General features: G+C 41.4%; 1 protein-coding gene across 4 annotated transcripts in view; it reads right to left on the bottom strand.

Moving 5' to 3' along the window:
• The window catches only part of MRTFA (myocardin related transcription factor A), a 220,293-nt gene that overhangs the window by 47,686 nt on the left and 155,029 nt on the right, over positions 1-17,578 (bottom strand). For all 4 annotated transcript variants that reach the window (XM_007975878.3, XM_007975879.3, XM_073006690.1 and 1 more), the window contains one exon: positions 7,375-7,440. In XM_007975878.3, the coding sequence (XP_007974069.3) occupies positions 7,375-7,381 (7 nt within the window). In that variant the 5' untranslated portion in view covers positions 7,382-7,440. The remainder of the gene's footprint in view (positions 1-7,374; positions 7,441-17,578) is intronic.

Genomic DNA, 17,578 nt, shown 5'->3' with positions numbered 1-17,578 from the left:
AAATAAAATCTATTTTAAAAGATTCAGGGGAGCCTCTCTGCACCTATTCTGGTTCGGGGGTTGTTCAATAAATAAAATTAAATTTAGGCCAGGTGCAGTGACTCATGCCTGTAATCTCAGCACTAAGGGAGGCCGAAGCAGGCAGATCACTTTGAGCCCAGAGTTTGAGACCAACCTGGGCAACATGGCAAAACACCATTTCTACTACTAAGACAAAAACTAGCTGGATGTGCTGGTCTGCACCTGTAGTCTCAGCTACTCAGAAGGCTGAGGTGGGAGGATGGTATGAGCCAGGAGGCAGAGGTTGCAGTGAGCTGAGATTGCGCCACTGCACTCCAGCCTGGATAACAGAACCAGACCCTGTTTCAAAAATAAATATAAACAAATTTTAAAAATAAAAAGTTTCCTTTCGGCTCATTTTATATCTTTATTATCACCATTTAGTAATGGTGATACCTTATATTGGCTCAGCCTATCATAAAATAAGTTGTAGTCTCTGTATCCTTTGATTTCTTTTATCATCTCTACAAACTGGGCTAGCCTAAGGTCCTAGATTCTGTCTACTGGTTACCAAATCCTGAACATCTCATTAGTGACTCACAACCTAATCCATTTTTTAAAAAACTTAGTTTTAAAAAAGATTACCAAAATGGATTTGATTCACATGTACTCAGGAAAAAGAATGTTGTAACTTAGGTTGCATATTTGGTGAAGAATAATGTAAGTCACGATTCCCAAATTACAAATAACAAAAACATTATTAAGAATCGCAGGACCAGGCATAGTGGCACACGCCTGTAATACCAGCACTTTGAGAGGCTAAAGTGGGTGGATCACCTGAGGTCAGGAGTTCAAGACCAGCCTGGCCAACATGGCGAAACCATGTCTCTACTAAAAATACAAAAATTAGCTGGGCGTGGTAGTCGGTCCCTGTAATCTGAGCTACTTGAGAGGCTGAAGCAGGAAAGTCACTTGCAATGAGCCCAGAGTTTGAGACCAACCTGGGCAACATGGCAAAACCCCATTTCTACTACTAATACAAAAACTAGGAGGCGGAGGTTGCAATGAGCCGCGATCGCGCCACTGCACTCCAGCCTGGGAGAGCGAGACATTGTCTCCAAAAAAAAAAAAAAGAAGAAGAATTGCAGCTTCAGACAGAGAGAGACTATAGTCATCAATCCTGGCACTTTTAAGAAGAAATTTTAACTCTGCTGTGGGTGCACAGGAACATCATTAAAAATGAAAAAAACAAGCTCGGTCAAGACAGAGCAAGGTCTTCGAAGATCTATGGGACAAAAATAATTATTTCCTCACGTGTTAGTCAAGGTTTTTCTACTACTTGCATATGGGAAAATAATAAATTGAGGGTTAACTGTAGCATTAGAAACATGGTACTCTGCTTTTTTCCCAAGGATTCTCAATTATAAAGGACTGATAAGAGACAAACAAGCTTCTCTCACATCCAGAAAGAATACAGCAGACTTTTTTCTGATTTGTCTAGGCCAGAAAACCTTCCATGTTTTCCTTTGAAAGGTTATCCTCTGCAACAGCTCTCATGCCAGAACGTTTTTCTTAATTTTCACCTTAACCTTATGACCGTGTATACCTTTAAACATCACAGAGAAAGGCTGCAGGGGAAGCTTTGAGAAGAAAGTGTACCAAACATGACCAATTTCTTCTGGGAGTCTTCATCCTGGATACAATGGCATTCCTGGTCTTCATCTTTGGATTTCAAGACCAGCTCCCTATCTCTGCCATCTGTCCTCGCCCTCAAGATATGTGCAAGACATCATTAGTGAAAATTTAGGGCCGAGACTATATAAGCCTCTGCTATCTGGCACTCTGTATTTGGTAGAGTTAAGTGATGTTAAATTTGAAACTTATGTTTACACGAGAATAAAGAATACTGAGAAATGATTCTGTTTAACAGCACATCAAAAACCAACTTCTGTATCTCAGTTGAGACGCCATGAACAGAGCATATCAAGCAGTACAGAGAGGTATGCAGGAATCAGGGGATTCTTTAATCCCTTAAATTTTATGGAAAGGTCATACCCCAACACTGAATGACATGTAGAAACAGAACAACCCTGAAGGGAAGGGAGCCACTGAAGCACACTGTGTCCTACAGATATGACGATGTCAGGACAGCCAGTCCTACAGGATAACTACATGCAAGTGCTCTGGAAGATGAGGTAGATGGGTTTCTTTCCTTCCCGGAGGCAAAAAAATTCAACAGAGAAGAATTTGATAAAAGATATCAACCAGAAATGATGAGAAAAAATACAGCCATAACTAACTTGCCCATTCCCTCGGCTTGAGGGCCCTGCCTACCTCCTAAGTTGTACAACAAATTTAAATCTGAGAGCTCTTTTCAGAAACCCCTCAGGCTGGCCAGGCGTGGTAGCTCACACCTGTAATCCCAGCACTTTGGGAGGCCGAGATGTGCAGATCACTTGAGGTCAGGAATTCAAGCCTAGCCTGGCCAACATGGTGAAACTCCATCTCTAAAACACACACACAGACACACACAAAATTAGCTGGGTATGGTAGTGCACACCTATAGTCCCGGCTATTTGAGAGACTGAGGCGAGACAACTGCTTGAACCCTGGAGGTGGAGGTTGCAGTGAGCCAAGATCCCGCCACTGCACTCCAGCCTGGGCGACAGAACAAGAATCCATTCAACAAGACAAAACAAACAAACACCTCAGGTCAAGAAAATGGGAATGGAAGGCTGGGCGAGGTGGCTCACAGCTGTAATCCCAGTACTCTGGAAGGCCAAGGCGGGCAGATCACGAGGTCAGGAGTTCAAGATCAGCCTGGCCAATATGGTGAAACTCTGTCTGTACTAAAAATACAAAAATTACCCAGGCATGGTGGCATGTGCCTGTAGTCGCAGCTACTTGGGAGGCTGAGGTAGGTGGATCACTTGAATCCGAGAGGCAGAGGTTGCAGTGAGCTGAGATGGCACCACTGACTCCAGCCTGGGCGACAGAGCAAGACTCCGTCTCAAAAAAAAAAAAAAAAGGCCAGGCGTGGTGGCTCACACCTGTAATCCCAGCACTTTGGGAGGCCGAGGCAGGTGGATCACGAGGTCAGGAGATCGAGACCACCCTAGCAAACATGGTGAAACTCCATGTCCACTAAAAATGCAAAAAATTAGCCTGGCGTGGCGGCAGGCACCTGTAGTCCCAGCTACTTGGGAGGCTGAGGCAGGAGAATGGCGTGAACCCGGGAGGCGGAGCTTGCAGTGAGCTGAGATCCGGCCACTGCACTCCAGCCTGGGCGAATGAGCGAGACTCCGTCTCAAAAAAAAAAAAAAAAAAAAGATATGGAGTGGAGGGTGAGGAGTGGGGTTAGTGGAAGTCAGCAGGATGACCGGGTGTTGGGGTAGCAGAGGATGTTGGAGATTACAACAGGAGCTGGGGGACACAGGGTAGGGGTGAAGGAGGGTTACTCACTAGGTAGGGGTCTGGCAAAAAAAAAAAAAATAAAAGCCTCATTTCTGGGAACAAGAGACCCTATCCATTTACCAACAGGTACGTAAATGAGAAGGAAATTCACACCTGAAACTACTCCCAGTCCTCAACATTCTTTCTCATAATCTAAGAATTTGTTACCTACCTCCTTCTCTAGAAAAACTGATAACAAGACTATGTCCACAGCTGAAGGTGGATCTTGGTATATGGGAAAATGCAATATTTTCATAGAAGCAGGTCATTTCCATTCCCACAGGAAAGGCAATTATTCTCACTTCACAGACACAGAGAACAACCCAAAGTATATGATTAGATATTCAGGACAATTTTAGAATCTGGGCTTCTGACAGAATGGGAGTGTTCTTTCAAACTCCATGCCCAGAATTCCAACAGGTTTTCAACAGACCGGTATCTGTTTCAGTTTGTCAGACTCTCTCATACACACATGCACACACCGCACTTTACAACTGGCTGTTTTCATTCATTCCTTCATTCAGTGCCAGGCACTGGGGACCGATTATATATATATATAAATGAATGATACTTTCTCAAGGAGATCATAGTCTAGTAGGAGATACAAGCATATACACAGATAACTGCAATAACCAAAGCATCATTTGTCTTTTTTTTTTTTTTTTTTTTTTGAGACAGGGTCTCACTGTTGCTTAGGCTGGAGTGCAGTGGTGCAATCTCAGCTCACTGCAGCCTCCACTTCCCAGGTTCAAGCGATCCTCTTGCCTCAGCCTCTCGAGTAGCTGGGATTACAGGCATGCCACCATGCCTGGCTAGTTTTTATATTTTCAGTAGAGACGGGTTTCAGCATGTTAGCCAGGCTGGTCTGGAATTCCTGACCTCAGGTGATCCACCCTCCTCCGCCTCCCAAAGTGCTAGGATTATAGGTGTGAGCCACTGCACCTGGCTCAATTGTCTTACCAACATAGAGTATTACAAGAAATGCTAAGTAAGGAGACTAACAAATAAATCCTATTAAACAGTGATCTCCAGTAGCCCCTGTTATTACAGGAAAGACAGGAAAAAGAATGCAGGGCACTCATTCTGTGCAGTGCTTTTAGATCCTGAACATACTACAAGTCCTGAGAAGTAGGATTATGCTCTCAGAATTAGTGCTGTAATTACGGATAGTATCCCATGTGTCAGCACTGAATTGCTCTTTATTTTGTGTATGGGTATGTTTTGGCAGCCCAAATTTTGGCTGTTCAACGTCTTGAGGACAGGTACAATGCCTCTTCTTTAATCTTGGTAGCATCTAGGACTACTCTAGGCACAAAGTAGACACTAAATATATGATGTCCTTGGTGAAAAGGACAAGTAGATGAGACACTGGGTAGGTATCTTGTTTCTCCACAGTATGGACTGGGAGATTAGGAGAGTTTTGTAAAGTACAGCATTGCCCGACCTGATCACATTGCTGATGCACAGCACAAGCCACCTAATGCTTTAAGAACTGGGGGTAGAGAGTCCTTCACTGGAGGCCATAGAAGATAGCATAATGTAGGTAAATAGTCTGGCAGTGAACTGCAGTAAACAAAAAGATTAATTTGGGACTTAAGCTCTCTGGGCTGATGTTTAGGATAGAAACAGATCCCAAGCCAGGCAAGATGGCTCACACCTACCTGTAACCCCAGCATTTTGGGAGGGTTAGGCAGGAGGACCGCTTGAGCCCAGGAGTTCAAGACCAGTCTGAGCAACAGAGGCACACTCCATCTCTACAAAAAGTAAAAATAATTAGGCAGGCATGATGGATTGCACCTATAGTCCCAGGGCTATTCAGGAAGCTGAGGTGGGAAAATCTGCTCGAAAGCCAGAGAGGTGGAGGCTGCAGTGCGCCATGAGCATGCCATTGTACTTCAGCCTGGATGACAGAGCAAGACCTTGTACCCACCCCCCCACCAAAAAAAAAATTGTTAAAAGAAAGAAATAGACCCCAGGCTCCTTATACTTGTTACAAGGTTCTCTTAGAAATGGACCCTATCACTATTGTGGTAAGTCCATCCTGACTTGCTTAAAAGTCTTCGATGGCTTCCCATTGCACTTAAAACCAAATCCAGCTGGGCATGGTGAGGCACACCAGTAGTCCCTGCCACTAAGGAGCCTGAGGCAGAAGGACTGCTTGAGCCCAGGAGGTTAAGTCCAGCCTGGGCAACCTAGCAAGACCCCATCCCTCAAAAATTAAAACAAAGGCCAGGCATGGTGGCTCACGCCTGTGATCCTAGCACTTTGGGAGGCCGAGGCAGGCAGATCACAAGGCCAGGAGATTGAGACAATCCTGGCTAACACGGTGAAACCCCATCTCTACTTTAAAAAAAAAAAAAAAAAAAATTAGCCGAGTCTTGTGGTAGGCGCCTGTAGTCCCAGGTACTCGGGAGGCTGAGGCAGGAGAACAGCATGAACCCGGGAGACAGAGCTTGCAGTAAGCCAAGATTGCACCACTGCACTCCAGCCTGGACAACAGAGCAAGACTCCGTCTCAAAAAAAAAAAATGAAAATGAAAAGTCAAATCCAATTCCTCTATGTGGGTGATAATGCCCTGGTTCTGGCCCTGCCCACCTTACCCGTCTTCACTTGCCACTTCTCTCTCTCCACCACGCCCCAGCCCCACTGGCTTACTTGATGATCTCCAAACACACCAACTTCTTGCCTGCACCAGGCCCAAACACTTGCTTTTTCTTCTGAGCCCTCTTCCTGCTTTCTGAATGGCCAGTTTCATCTGATCCTTTAGATCTCAGCTCATCTTTCCTCTTCAGTGAGGCCTTTCTTGAACATCTTATTCAAAGTGACCCCATCTTATTCCTATTACTTATTAATGCACCAATCAGTTAATTGACTTGATAGTACTTACCATGCTCTGAACTTACCAGCTGCACTTCAAGGTGATCCCTGCTCTGAAATTTCTTGTCTTACTAGTCTTGCCCTTCTAAATATAAATCACTTGCGAGCAAGAGCCGGCTTTATCTTGCTGTATCAACTGGCATATATTAGGTACTCAAAGATTTTGAATGAATGAATGAATGACAGCTACGAAAATATGGTAGCAGTCAGCCAGCAGATAACGAGTTAAAGTGAAAAACATCAGTTCTCCCACCATGAAGCCAGAAGTTGTATGACTGTTTTTTGACTTACGGTGTATCCAAGTAGTGATAACATACAAACAGAAAAGAGGGAGAGCCTATGTTCTCTGCTGATGATTTAAAAAAGAAATGTCAGAAAGATCAAAACCTCACCAGCTCCAGTTTCAACTCTGTTTATAATGTTGTTGGTATTAAAGGCAAATTTCCTTACTTCTAACAGATTGCAAGGTTTGGTTTCTTTTTTCCCCTAAGGGACAGACTTCTGCACCCACTGAGCCCAGTGCTGTGATAGCGCCATCAACGACTCTACTCAGCCATGCTCACACCCAGGCCAGCCTTAGAGTATCTCAGGATCTCACTCTGCATAAAACTGTGGTTGATTCAAAATACCAGAAAAGAGGTTTCTCTTCCTAAGAACCAGAACATGAAGGTAAAGCATATGCAAGAAGTGGTTCTTCCTCACAATACCCCAGCTCAACATCTGCCCCTCTCCTATAAAAGGAAGTATAACAGAGTGAAAACTCTTTTAGAGGTGCAATTCCAAAGTAAAGGAAAATTCAATGGCACCCTTTACACCTAATTTAAACCAGGTTTGACCCTTTAAACCCAGTTTGTTTCACTGAATTTGATCAATTAGTTAACTATTTAGTGATTGAGCTCTAAACTTGGAAAGTCATAAGAAAGAAAAGAGTGGAAAATAAAACCCATCATCTTTGTTTTATGTTAGATGCTTCCCACGGCATACTCAGTAAACACAGCCATGTCCTAAAAGCAATCTACCAAATGCTGAGAGAGAGGCACTTACGCGGCATGATCCCTTGGCTCACCAGTTCTTCCCGGGTCCGGCGCTGCTGGAGTTTCAACTGTAGCACTGCAGGGCAGCAGAAAGAGAGGAGAGATGAGAGGTCAGTTGGGTATTCCACCTCAAAAAACACATTTTCAAATGCAAAAAAAGTCGAAAAACAGAAGGATGTAGTGTGAAAGAAGGGTCCCCTTGAAGTGCAACTGTCTGTAATTGCAGAAGTGGCCTGATACAGCAGAGTTTCCGTATTCTGCTGTGGGCGGTGAGAGGAAGTTGCGAAGGGTCTTGCAGGGCGATAACAATCCACAAAGCACCAGAGGCTTGCCTTTTACTCAAAACCTCCACAACACTGACTCCTCCTCCTAAAACTAAAAAACACCTATTCCAAACTCAAAATATCATAACGAGGACCATCATCCAGCAGAAAAAGCTCTCCAGAGGTTCTACGCTTAACAAATGTTTACTACCATAAGTATAGTGAATGAAAGTACTACTCACATAGATCAGGAAGTACTATTCATAAACTTTTTCTTTTGTATCTAAAAATTATAGCCATTTCACCAAGCAATGCCTTTTTCTAGCCTACAAAATATTTTACCATTAATATGCCTCTGTTTTTCTTCTTTCTCTTCACTTACAGCCTTTTCTGTTGAGGTGAAACAATCAAGCTAGATGACTCAAAGCACATCCGGGCTAGGGGAGACTGATGGGTGTTTCTCTTATTTTCACTCTGGCAATACTGCTTAATGAAACAACTTAACAGAGAGATTTTTAAAGTTAAAAAGCAACTATCGGCCAGGCGCAATGGCTCACGCCTATAATCCCAGCACTTTGGAAGGCCAAGGCAGGCAGATCATAAGGTCAGGAGTTCGAGACCAAACTAAGACGGTGAAACCCCATCTATACTAAAAATACAAAAATTAGCCAGGTGTGGTGGGCGCCTGTAATCCCAGCTACTCAGGAGGCTGAGGCAGGAGAACTGCTTGAACCTGGGAGGCGGAGGTTGCAGTGAGCCGAGATCACGCTATTCTCTCTTACTCCAGCCTGGGCAAGAGTGAGACACTGTCTCAGGAAAAAAAAAAAAATTCAACTATCTTTCTTTCAAAAGCCAGTTAAACCTAAAGGGTGTTACAACTACAAACTAGGCAGAATGACGACGGCACAGCTGTCATTCAGAGACTAAATGAGAAACTGCAGTGGTTGCAGCCAGCTGAGATCACACCACTTCACTCCAGCCTGGGTGACAGAGCAAGACTCCATGTCAAAAAATAAAACAAAAAAAAGAAAATGTTCAGAGAAGGAGGGTTAGGAGGATCCCACGGGCCAAGGAAAGTCTCCTTACATAATTGTCTTCAAGTGTAGGGGCCTTCCAAGTCACATCTGAGAGGAACCAGAATCTACTGGGAATCATCTTAATATCTGCCTTTTCTATCCCCAGAGCAGTTTTTAGGGAGGCATCCAAGAATGGCAGAACCATAACCATGCTCCTGCGTACATCTCAAATTTAGTAGATCCAAAGCCAAACTTGTTTTCCTCCCAAAAACCCAATCCACTTCCCATCCTTCTTCTTTAATGATGTCACTATTTTTCCCAGTATTTTTTTAAATGTCTAGGCCAACTTCAACTCTACCTCCTCACATTCACACTCCTCCCTTATCAATTTTACCCTGCCATGTTTTCCCATGCTGCAGTCGTAGCTCCCTGGCTGTGTCCTTGCCTGTATTGTCTCTCTCCCATTTTAAGTCATCTTAATCAAGGCTGGCCAGTTACTCTTCCTCAAGTACCATGAGTTTTTTCCTACCTCTTTTATTCACTTCACCTGGAAATCCCTACCCTGTTCATCTGAACTTCCTGACTCACTCCACAGCATTCAGAGTTACTCTAGGCCTCCTGTGAGCTACCTTTTATGTGTTAGGAAAAAGTAGAATATTTTGCCTTGTGTAATAGTAGCCCTTCGATATCTTACCTCTCCTACCAGTTTATAAGTCTGGAGAGAAGAGAATATGCCTTACTGATATATGTCCCTCATAGCACTTAATACATAATAGGCATTCAATAATTGTATCTTGTACTGAACTGGATCTCAAAAGGATGTTACAAACAGTCTGAGAAACTGAACCAAGAGGCTATTATTATTTTACAAATTAACATTGTTAAGAACAAAGCCTTGGAGAACTAACTAGATAAAAACAGCAGGAGTTACAATAATAGCTAACATTTATGATTCAAGTACTCTCTGCCAGACACTGTTTTACATTCTTTTACATTTTAACTTATTTAATCTTCGTAACAACCACACGAAGATACATTTTGGTGTTTTGTTTTTTTGAGACAAGGTCTCACTCTGTCACTCAGGCTGGAGTGCAGTGGCGCAATCTCAGCTCACCAAGGCCTTGATATCCCTGGTTCAAGGGATCCTCCCACCTCAGCCTCTGGAGCAGCTGGAACTATAGGTGCGTGCCACCACGCCCGGCTAATTTTTAAATTTTTTTTGTAGATACGGGGTTTCACCATGTTGCCCAGGCTGGTCTTGAACTCCTGGGCTCAAGTGATCTGTCCATCTCAGCCTCCCAAAGTGCTGAGATTACAGGTGCAAGCCACTGTGCCAGGCCAAGATAGGTATTACTAATCCTATTTTACAGAGAAGCAAAGTGAGGCCCAGCAGGTTTAAGTAATACACCTAAGGTTATCCCACTAATAAGAGGTAGAACAGGATTTGGAGACAGGGATTCTGATTCCAAAACCTGGGCCTTACTTTGCCTCTCTAGGATTTTCTGAAAGCCTGCTCTACTGTGATAATAGGAGTGGAGTGTGATCACCTGGGTTTACTCTCTGGTGAGACAGACAAAGGGGCTAAGTAAAATGGATGGTTCAACAGGGTCAAAGGAATTCAGGTTATCAACTTCAGTAAAACAAATTTACTCTAGGAAGTTGATTTCAGAAAAAAAATTATAACCATAGATCAGCAACAATAATTGCATTAATAAAACACAAATAATAATTGAGTGTGCTACTATGTGTCAGGCCCTGTGTTAAGTGACTGTCATGCTTTTAACTTATTTAATCCTTTTAAAAAGCCCTGTGAGGATACTAGTTATTATCTCAATTTTACAGATGAGGAAACTAAGAATCAGATATTTAAAAGTTTGCCTTTTGTCACACAGCTCAAAGGTGCTGGAATTGGGATTCATAACCACATTTCCGTGACTCTAGAGTGGAGGCACCTGATCATATGCAATGTGCCTCTCTATCAGAAAGAAAAGACAGCCAAGCAGGATAAAATGTAAGAGGCATAAAAGGGCAAATAATTGTCATCTTTTAGAGTGTTTCTAAAGCCCACTGTAAAATGAGCTATTAGAAAATGATTAAATGTAACAAATTAGTTTTATTTCAGAGAATAAGGGAACAATGCAATTCAGTAAGTCTGAATACTTCAAAGAAACAATAACTAACATAAGCTATGGCTATTATCCAAGAATAATTTTGAAATATTAACCACTAGCCTTCTTAAGTAAACCATATATAAATAGGGCCATAGGGATATTATATAAACTTCTTGACTGAAAAACTTCTTGCTTCATCAATGCAAAAATTTAAATTTATGAAAGCTAACACATTTAATAAATTGATTCAAGTTTTCTGTGGAGACTACAGTAAAGGCATATTCAACTTAAATATACATACACATATATACACACTGTATATTTTACGCATGTATATATATTTATACACACACATATACAGCTCCAGTACAAAGAGGAAAGTTTATATAATAAACCTTTTCCACCTCTAAAACTAAATGAAATTAAAGTTCAGTTATCTGAAAATTCCATCTTGTTCCTCCTAGGAGTTAACTTTGAACTTTGTGTTTATCTGACATCTGACAAAAGTTCCCCACTCAAATAACAGAATTATCTTGGGTGCTGCAATAACCTGACTTAGATATGTGTTGTTTTATGCACTGCATAACCTTCAATGGTTACAAAGAAGGGGAAAAAAGACTGAAGCAGTATTGTGGCAGTCAACCTATAATTCATTTTGCTTTATAATTTATCTGCTTTATGTTTATCTGTGTAGACTTAAAATGATCCATCGTTGGAGACTTTCAACTACAAAGAAACAGCTGTTTACATGAAGTTTCTGTTTCCTTGGTCTATTAATTCCTCTTAATTCTAAGCATTATAAATAAAATGACTTTACATTTCCAGACCTTAGGATTATTCATTTTAGAAGCAATTATTTAATAACCCCCTTTCAGTAAATACCAAAGAGCCATACATTCTGTGTTCACTGCCAAAGTTACCAAAATCAGGAATAAATTTCAGAGGCCATAAATTTAATGCACATCCACCCTCAACAAGAAATATCTGAAACAAATGATTTTCACAGACCATACAAGCCTATGGACATTTAGGAGAGTAGGAATTTTGACATCTCTCTATGTCATTGTATATCACTACTTAGATCTGCTCATCATTCCCCAAGCCAGTAAAGACTAAACAAAAATATTTATTTGTATACAAGCATAAGTCTTTAATACTTTACTGTTCACTGATTTCCACAAATCTAATATATCATGTTTCTAAATGGGTCTGTGTAAACAACCTATATATAGATGAACGGATGTCTTTAGAGCTGATAGGTGGTGAATCAACTGAGTTGCCTGCTAAAAAGAATGGAATAAAAAGAAAAGAAACACAACCATAAAATGAAAAACCCTAGGTTCTCCACTCTCCATGGAAATAATCAAGTTTTTTACCTGCCTCAAACAAAGGCATCAATTGCTATTTGAATAGCTACTTTAGGGGTGAAGGAAAAGCCAAGGAGTGACCTTAATATATCTCTGTCGTGTAAGACCATGGAAGCATGTTGATAGGATTCAAGGGGTAAAACCCAAGAAATGAACATATCAAACAGTTGGGTCAATCAGGACTGGAACAAGAAAGGAATAAGAAGTGGGGTTCTCATGCCTAGCTCTTCCACTGGTCATTTGTCCCGGATTTCACTGGAAGGGAAACATGCAGTTGGTAGCTGTTCCTACCTTATACATGTATTGATTCCACCAAGGCTTCTACAATCAGAAGATAACATATAAATTATGAAGAAGTAGAAAAGAATAGGAAGGTGGGGTTAGTATGAGAAGGACAGGGCAGCAAAAAAACAAGACCCCTCCGTCCACAGCATCCTTTGCTCAGTTAAGTTTTCTCAAGGAAGATTCTCATACTGTAGGGACATTTCATTAACTGGGCCGTAACTCAGGAATACTGACAAGTCTTTTTCTCATGAAACTTCTAATCAAATGGCAATAAACTTGGCCACTGCTTTTCAGAATGTTTATGTTAGAAAAGGCTCCAAAACAAACTTGTTGATGAGTAAGGGAAATGTTCCTGGACTAGAAATTATAAGCCAGCCAAAACAGTGCTGCATTTGAAAATTAATGAGATTTATATGCTTGAGGAGAGCAAAAAGCAGACAAGACTTCTCAAAAATCTTTTCTCTTACCCCACTCAGATATTTGGCTTCCAACTCTGGAGGCTGTCATACTTCAGGGGGAAATTGCTACCCAGAAACAATCGACTGAAAGACTGCTCTGGTTGGAGCCAAGTTTGAAAGCATCAGTTTTCATGAGAATTAACAATGACCTTCACACTAAAAATATTAAAATAGCCCCAACGTACTAGAAACTAAATTAATAGATGTCATTTCTGGCATTTGTAAGGTACAACTAATACTAGAGCATTTCTACATTTTAATAAATTGCATGGTGCTTATTTAACTAATTTTGAATAAGGAGTATTTGAGTTTATCTCCTCTAAAAATCACAATCTACCTCACTCTCAACAATAGAACAACTAGGTAGAAATTAGTAAGGATATTGAAATAGTTCAAACGTATACCCCCTCCAAACCTCATGCTGAGATATAATCCCCAGTGTTGGATGCAGGGCCTAGCAGGAGGAGTCTGGGTCACGGCAGCAGATCCACTGGGAGTGGCCTGGTGCCCTCCCTGCAAGTAATGAGTTCTCACTCTTTTAGTTCATGCGCATGCATGAAACTTGTTTAAAAGAGCATGGGATCTCTCTAGCTCTGTCTCTCGCCATGTGACACTCCTGCTCCCCCTCTGCCTTCCTTCATGAGTAAAAGCTTCCTGAGGCCTCTCTAGAAGCTGAGCAGCTGCTGGTGCCATGCTTGTACAGCCTGCAAAACCATGAGCCAAATAAATCTCTTTTCTTTATAAATTAACCAGCCTCAAGTACCCCTTTGTAGCAACCCAAAACAGACTAATACAGATACACAGGACTTGAACTACACCATCAACCAAATAGAATTAACAAACATATAGAACACTCCATCTAACAATGGCAGAATATACACTTTTTTCAAGCACACATGGAACACTCCCCAGGTCAGAACATATACCAAGCAATAAAACAAGTTTCAGTCCATTTTAAAAGATTAAAATCATTCTTTGACCACAATGGAATTAAATTAGAAATCAAAAACAGGCCAGGTATGGTGGTTCACACCTATAACCCCAGGACTTTGGGAGGCTGAAACAGGAAAATCACTGGAGGTCAGGAGTCAGAGACCAACCTGGTAGCAAAAATAGCAAGACCCCCATCTCTATAAATATTATGTATATAAAGAATATATGGCTGGGCATGGTGGCTCACGCCTGTAATCCCAGCACTTTGGGAGACCAAGACAGGTGGATCACCTGAGGTCAGGAGTTCAAGACCAGCCTGGCCAACATGGTAAAACCCCATCTCCACTAAAAATACACAAATTAGCAGACCATGGTAGTGGGTGCCTATAATCCCAGCTACTCAGGAGCCTGAGGAAGGAGAATCGCTTGAACCCATGAGGTGGAGGTTGCAGTGAGCCGAGATTGTGCTACTGCATTCCAGCCTGGGTGACACAGCAAGACTCCATCTCAAAAAAAAAAAAATATACACACACACACACACACACACACACACACACATACACACACAAACACATATATATGTGTGTATGTATATGTATATATATATAGAGAGAGATAAAAATAACAAAAAACAGAAAAAAATTTGGGAAATTCATAACCAATGGGTCAAAAGAGAATGAGAGAAATTAGAAAGTACTTTGAACTAAACAATTTATCAAAATTTCTGGAATATAGCCAAACAGTGCTTAGAGGGAAATTCATAGGTTTATATTAGAAAATTCACAGCCTACACTGGAAAAGAAGAAAGATCTGGAATACATGCTGTAAGCCTTTACCTTAAGAAACTAGATGAATATAAAATTCAGTTAATTTTAAAAAAGGAAACTAGAAAAAGCGCAAACTAAACCATGGTAAGTAGAAGAAAGGAAATTAAAGTGGTAAGCAATGATATAGAAAACAGAAAAATAGGCCAGGTGCGGTAGCTCACACCTGTAATCCCAGCACTTTGGGACGCCAAGGCGGGCTGTTCACCTGAGGTCAGGAGTTTGAGACCAGCCTGGCCAATATGGTGAAACCCCGTCTCTACTAAAAATACAAAAATTAGACGGGTGTGGCAGCAGGCACCTGTAGTCCTAGCTACTCGGAAGGCTGAGGCAGGAGAATCACTTGAACCCAGGAGGCGGAGGTTGCAGTGAGCTGAGATCGCACCACTGCACTCCAGCCTGGGCGAAAGAGCGAGACTCCGTCTCAAAAACAAAAAACAACAAACAAACAACAAAAAACAGAAAAACAACAGAGAAAATCAATAGGCATAAAAGTCTGTTGTTCGAAAAGAACAACAAAATTGATAAATCTTTACCTAACTACCAAGAAAAAAACCAGAAAATATATACAAAAATCAGAAACGCAAAAGGCGGCCAGGTGTGGTAGCTCATGCCTGTGATCCCAGCACTTTGGGAAGCAAAGGCAAGTGGATCACCTGAGGTCAGGAGTTCAAGACCAGCCTGGCCAACATGACAGAGCCCCATTTCTATTAAAAAAACAAAACAAAACAAAACAAGAATTAGCTGGATGTGGTGGCACGAGCCTGTAATCCCAGCTACTTGGGAGGCTGAGGCAGGAGAATCACTTGAACCTGGGAGGTGGAGGTTGCAGTGAGCTGAGATCATGCCACTGCACTCCAGCATGAGTGACAGAGCAAGACTCCATCTCAAAAAAAGAAAAAGAAATGCAATGGTCAAATTCCTAGGAAGGCATAAATTACTGAAACTGACTCAAGAAAGAAATAGAACATCCGAATAGATGTGTAACAAGTAAAGAGATTGAAATAGTAATCTTCCCACAAAGAAAAGCCCAGGTCCAGAAGGCTTCGCTGATATATTTCTCCAAATACTTCGCTGGGCATGGTGGCTCATGCTTGTAATCCCAGCACTTTGGGAGGCCCAGGTAGGTGGGCCTGCTTGAGCTCAGGAGTTTGAGACCAGCCTGGGCAACATGGCGAAACTGCCTCTACAAAAATGAGCCAGGCATGGTGGCAAGTGCCTGTTGTCCAAACTACTCAGGAGGCTGAGACAGGAAGATCGCCTGAACCTGGGAGGTCGAGGCTGTAGTGAGCTGAGACCACATCACTGCACTCCAGCCTGGGTGCCAGAGCAAAACCCTGTCTCAAAAAAATAAATTAAAAAATAAAAATAATTAATACCAATCATTCACAAACTCTTCCAGAAAACAGAGGAGAAAACATTTCCCCAGCTCATTTTATGAAGCTAGTATTATTCTCTGATTCCAAAGCCAGAGAAAAACATCAAAACAAAACTACAGATGAATATGCCTTATTAATATAGACACAAAATTCCTCAACAAAATACTAGGAAATAAAGCCAGGACTGGAACCAAATATTCTGTATCCTTATCCTTGTAATCTTTTTCTCATTCCAGTGATTCTCAACCCTTACCCTTCACAATGAAATCATCTGGGAAGGTTTTTAATTGGTCTGGAATGGGGCCTAGACCTCATCTCTTTAAGAAGCTTAGCAGATAATTCTAATGCAATGCCATGTCAAGAGCTACCCTACGTAATGCTACTTTGGCCTAATTTAAGCTTACTTCATATGGAGAAATTAAATATGCTCCACCCATGTTTGTGATGCCAATGATAGATCATGGCAAGTAAATAGTGCAAAGCAGGTTTAATCCAACTAATAACCAGTAAGTAGCCTTTCCTCTGATACTGTTTTAAGGCACATCATCTTTTGTTGTGTTTTGAACAACGATTCAGTTTTTAAGTTAAAATTTTTTGACAATAAACATGTTGTTATTTCCACGATCATTTTTAATATTTTTCACATTGAAAAACTTAAGAATAACAAATAATTTTTCTTTTTTTTCTCAAATTCCTTTTCACCAAACGAATAATTTAATAAACAATCATATGTGAACACTTCTAGGAGGTGTCAAGTCCCATCTCATGAAGTTTAGCATTAAACTCAGACATCTAGAGAACAGGATACAGACCAGGGATATCCACTGTCACAAATTATCAACACATTTCCCAGCTTCCATGGTGTCCTGGCATCTTAGCTACGGACCTCCTAGGACCTGCAGGACAAGGGCAACAGAGACCACAACAAATTCACATGTAGCTTCCTGGAGCAGAGGACAAAGAGCAGTGAAAATGGACCCCCAAGCTCTGGCTAGTTAAAAATTATTATTTGTTCAAAAGTTTACAACAGGAGAGAAATTTTATTTTCCAACACACTTCTTCCATAAAATATATTTGTAGACTACCACTAAAGGTTTGTCAACAGGAAGAGAATGGCTAAAGAACAACCCAATAAAGAGATAAAATCTGGTATCTCTAGATGTACTTTTGTGAGTTTTCTATCTAAATTTAATGCATGTGATATGATGCTGTATATCTTCTAAGTTCTTGTTTATATACAGTGTAGTACATTTACTAATAAATATTAACTGGTTTTTTTTTCTTTTTTTTTTTTGAGACAGGTTCTCACTCTGTTGTCCAGGCTGAAGTGCAGTGGTATGATCATGGCTCACCACAGCCTTGACCCACCAGGCTCAAACAATCCTCCCACCTCAGCCGCCTGAGTAGCTGGGATTATAGACTTGTACTACCACGCCCAGCTAATTTTTAAATTTTTTATTTGTAGAGACAAAGTCTCACTGTTGCCCAGACTGGTCTCGAATTCCTGGGCTCAAGCAATCCTCCCACCTCAGCCTCCCAAAGTGCTGGGATTACAGGTGTGAGCCACCGTACCCAGCC

The sequence above is a fragment of the Chlorocebus sabaeus genome, chromosome 19, assembly GCF_047675955.1.
Source record: "Chlorocebus sabaeus isolate Y175 chromosome 19, mChlSab1.0.hap1, whole genome shotgun sequence".
Taxonomy (NCBI): domain Eukaryota; kingdom Metazoa; phylum Chordata; class Mammalia; order Primates; family Cercopithecidae; genus Chlorocebus; species Chlorocebus sabaeus.
The sequence above is the reverse complement of the archived record's forward strand: the minus strand, read 5'-3'. Positions and strand labels throughout refer to the sequence as shown.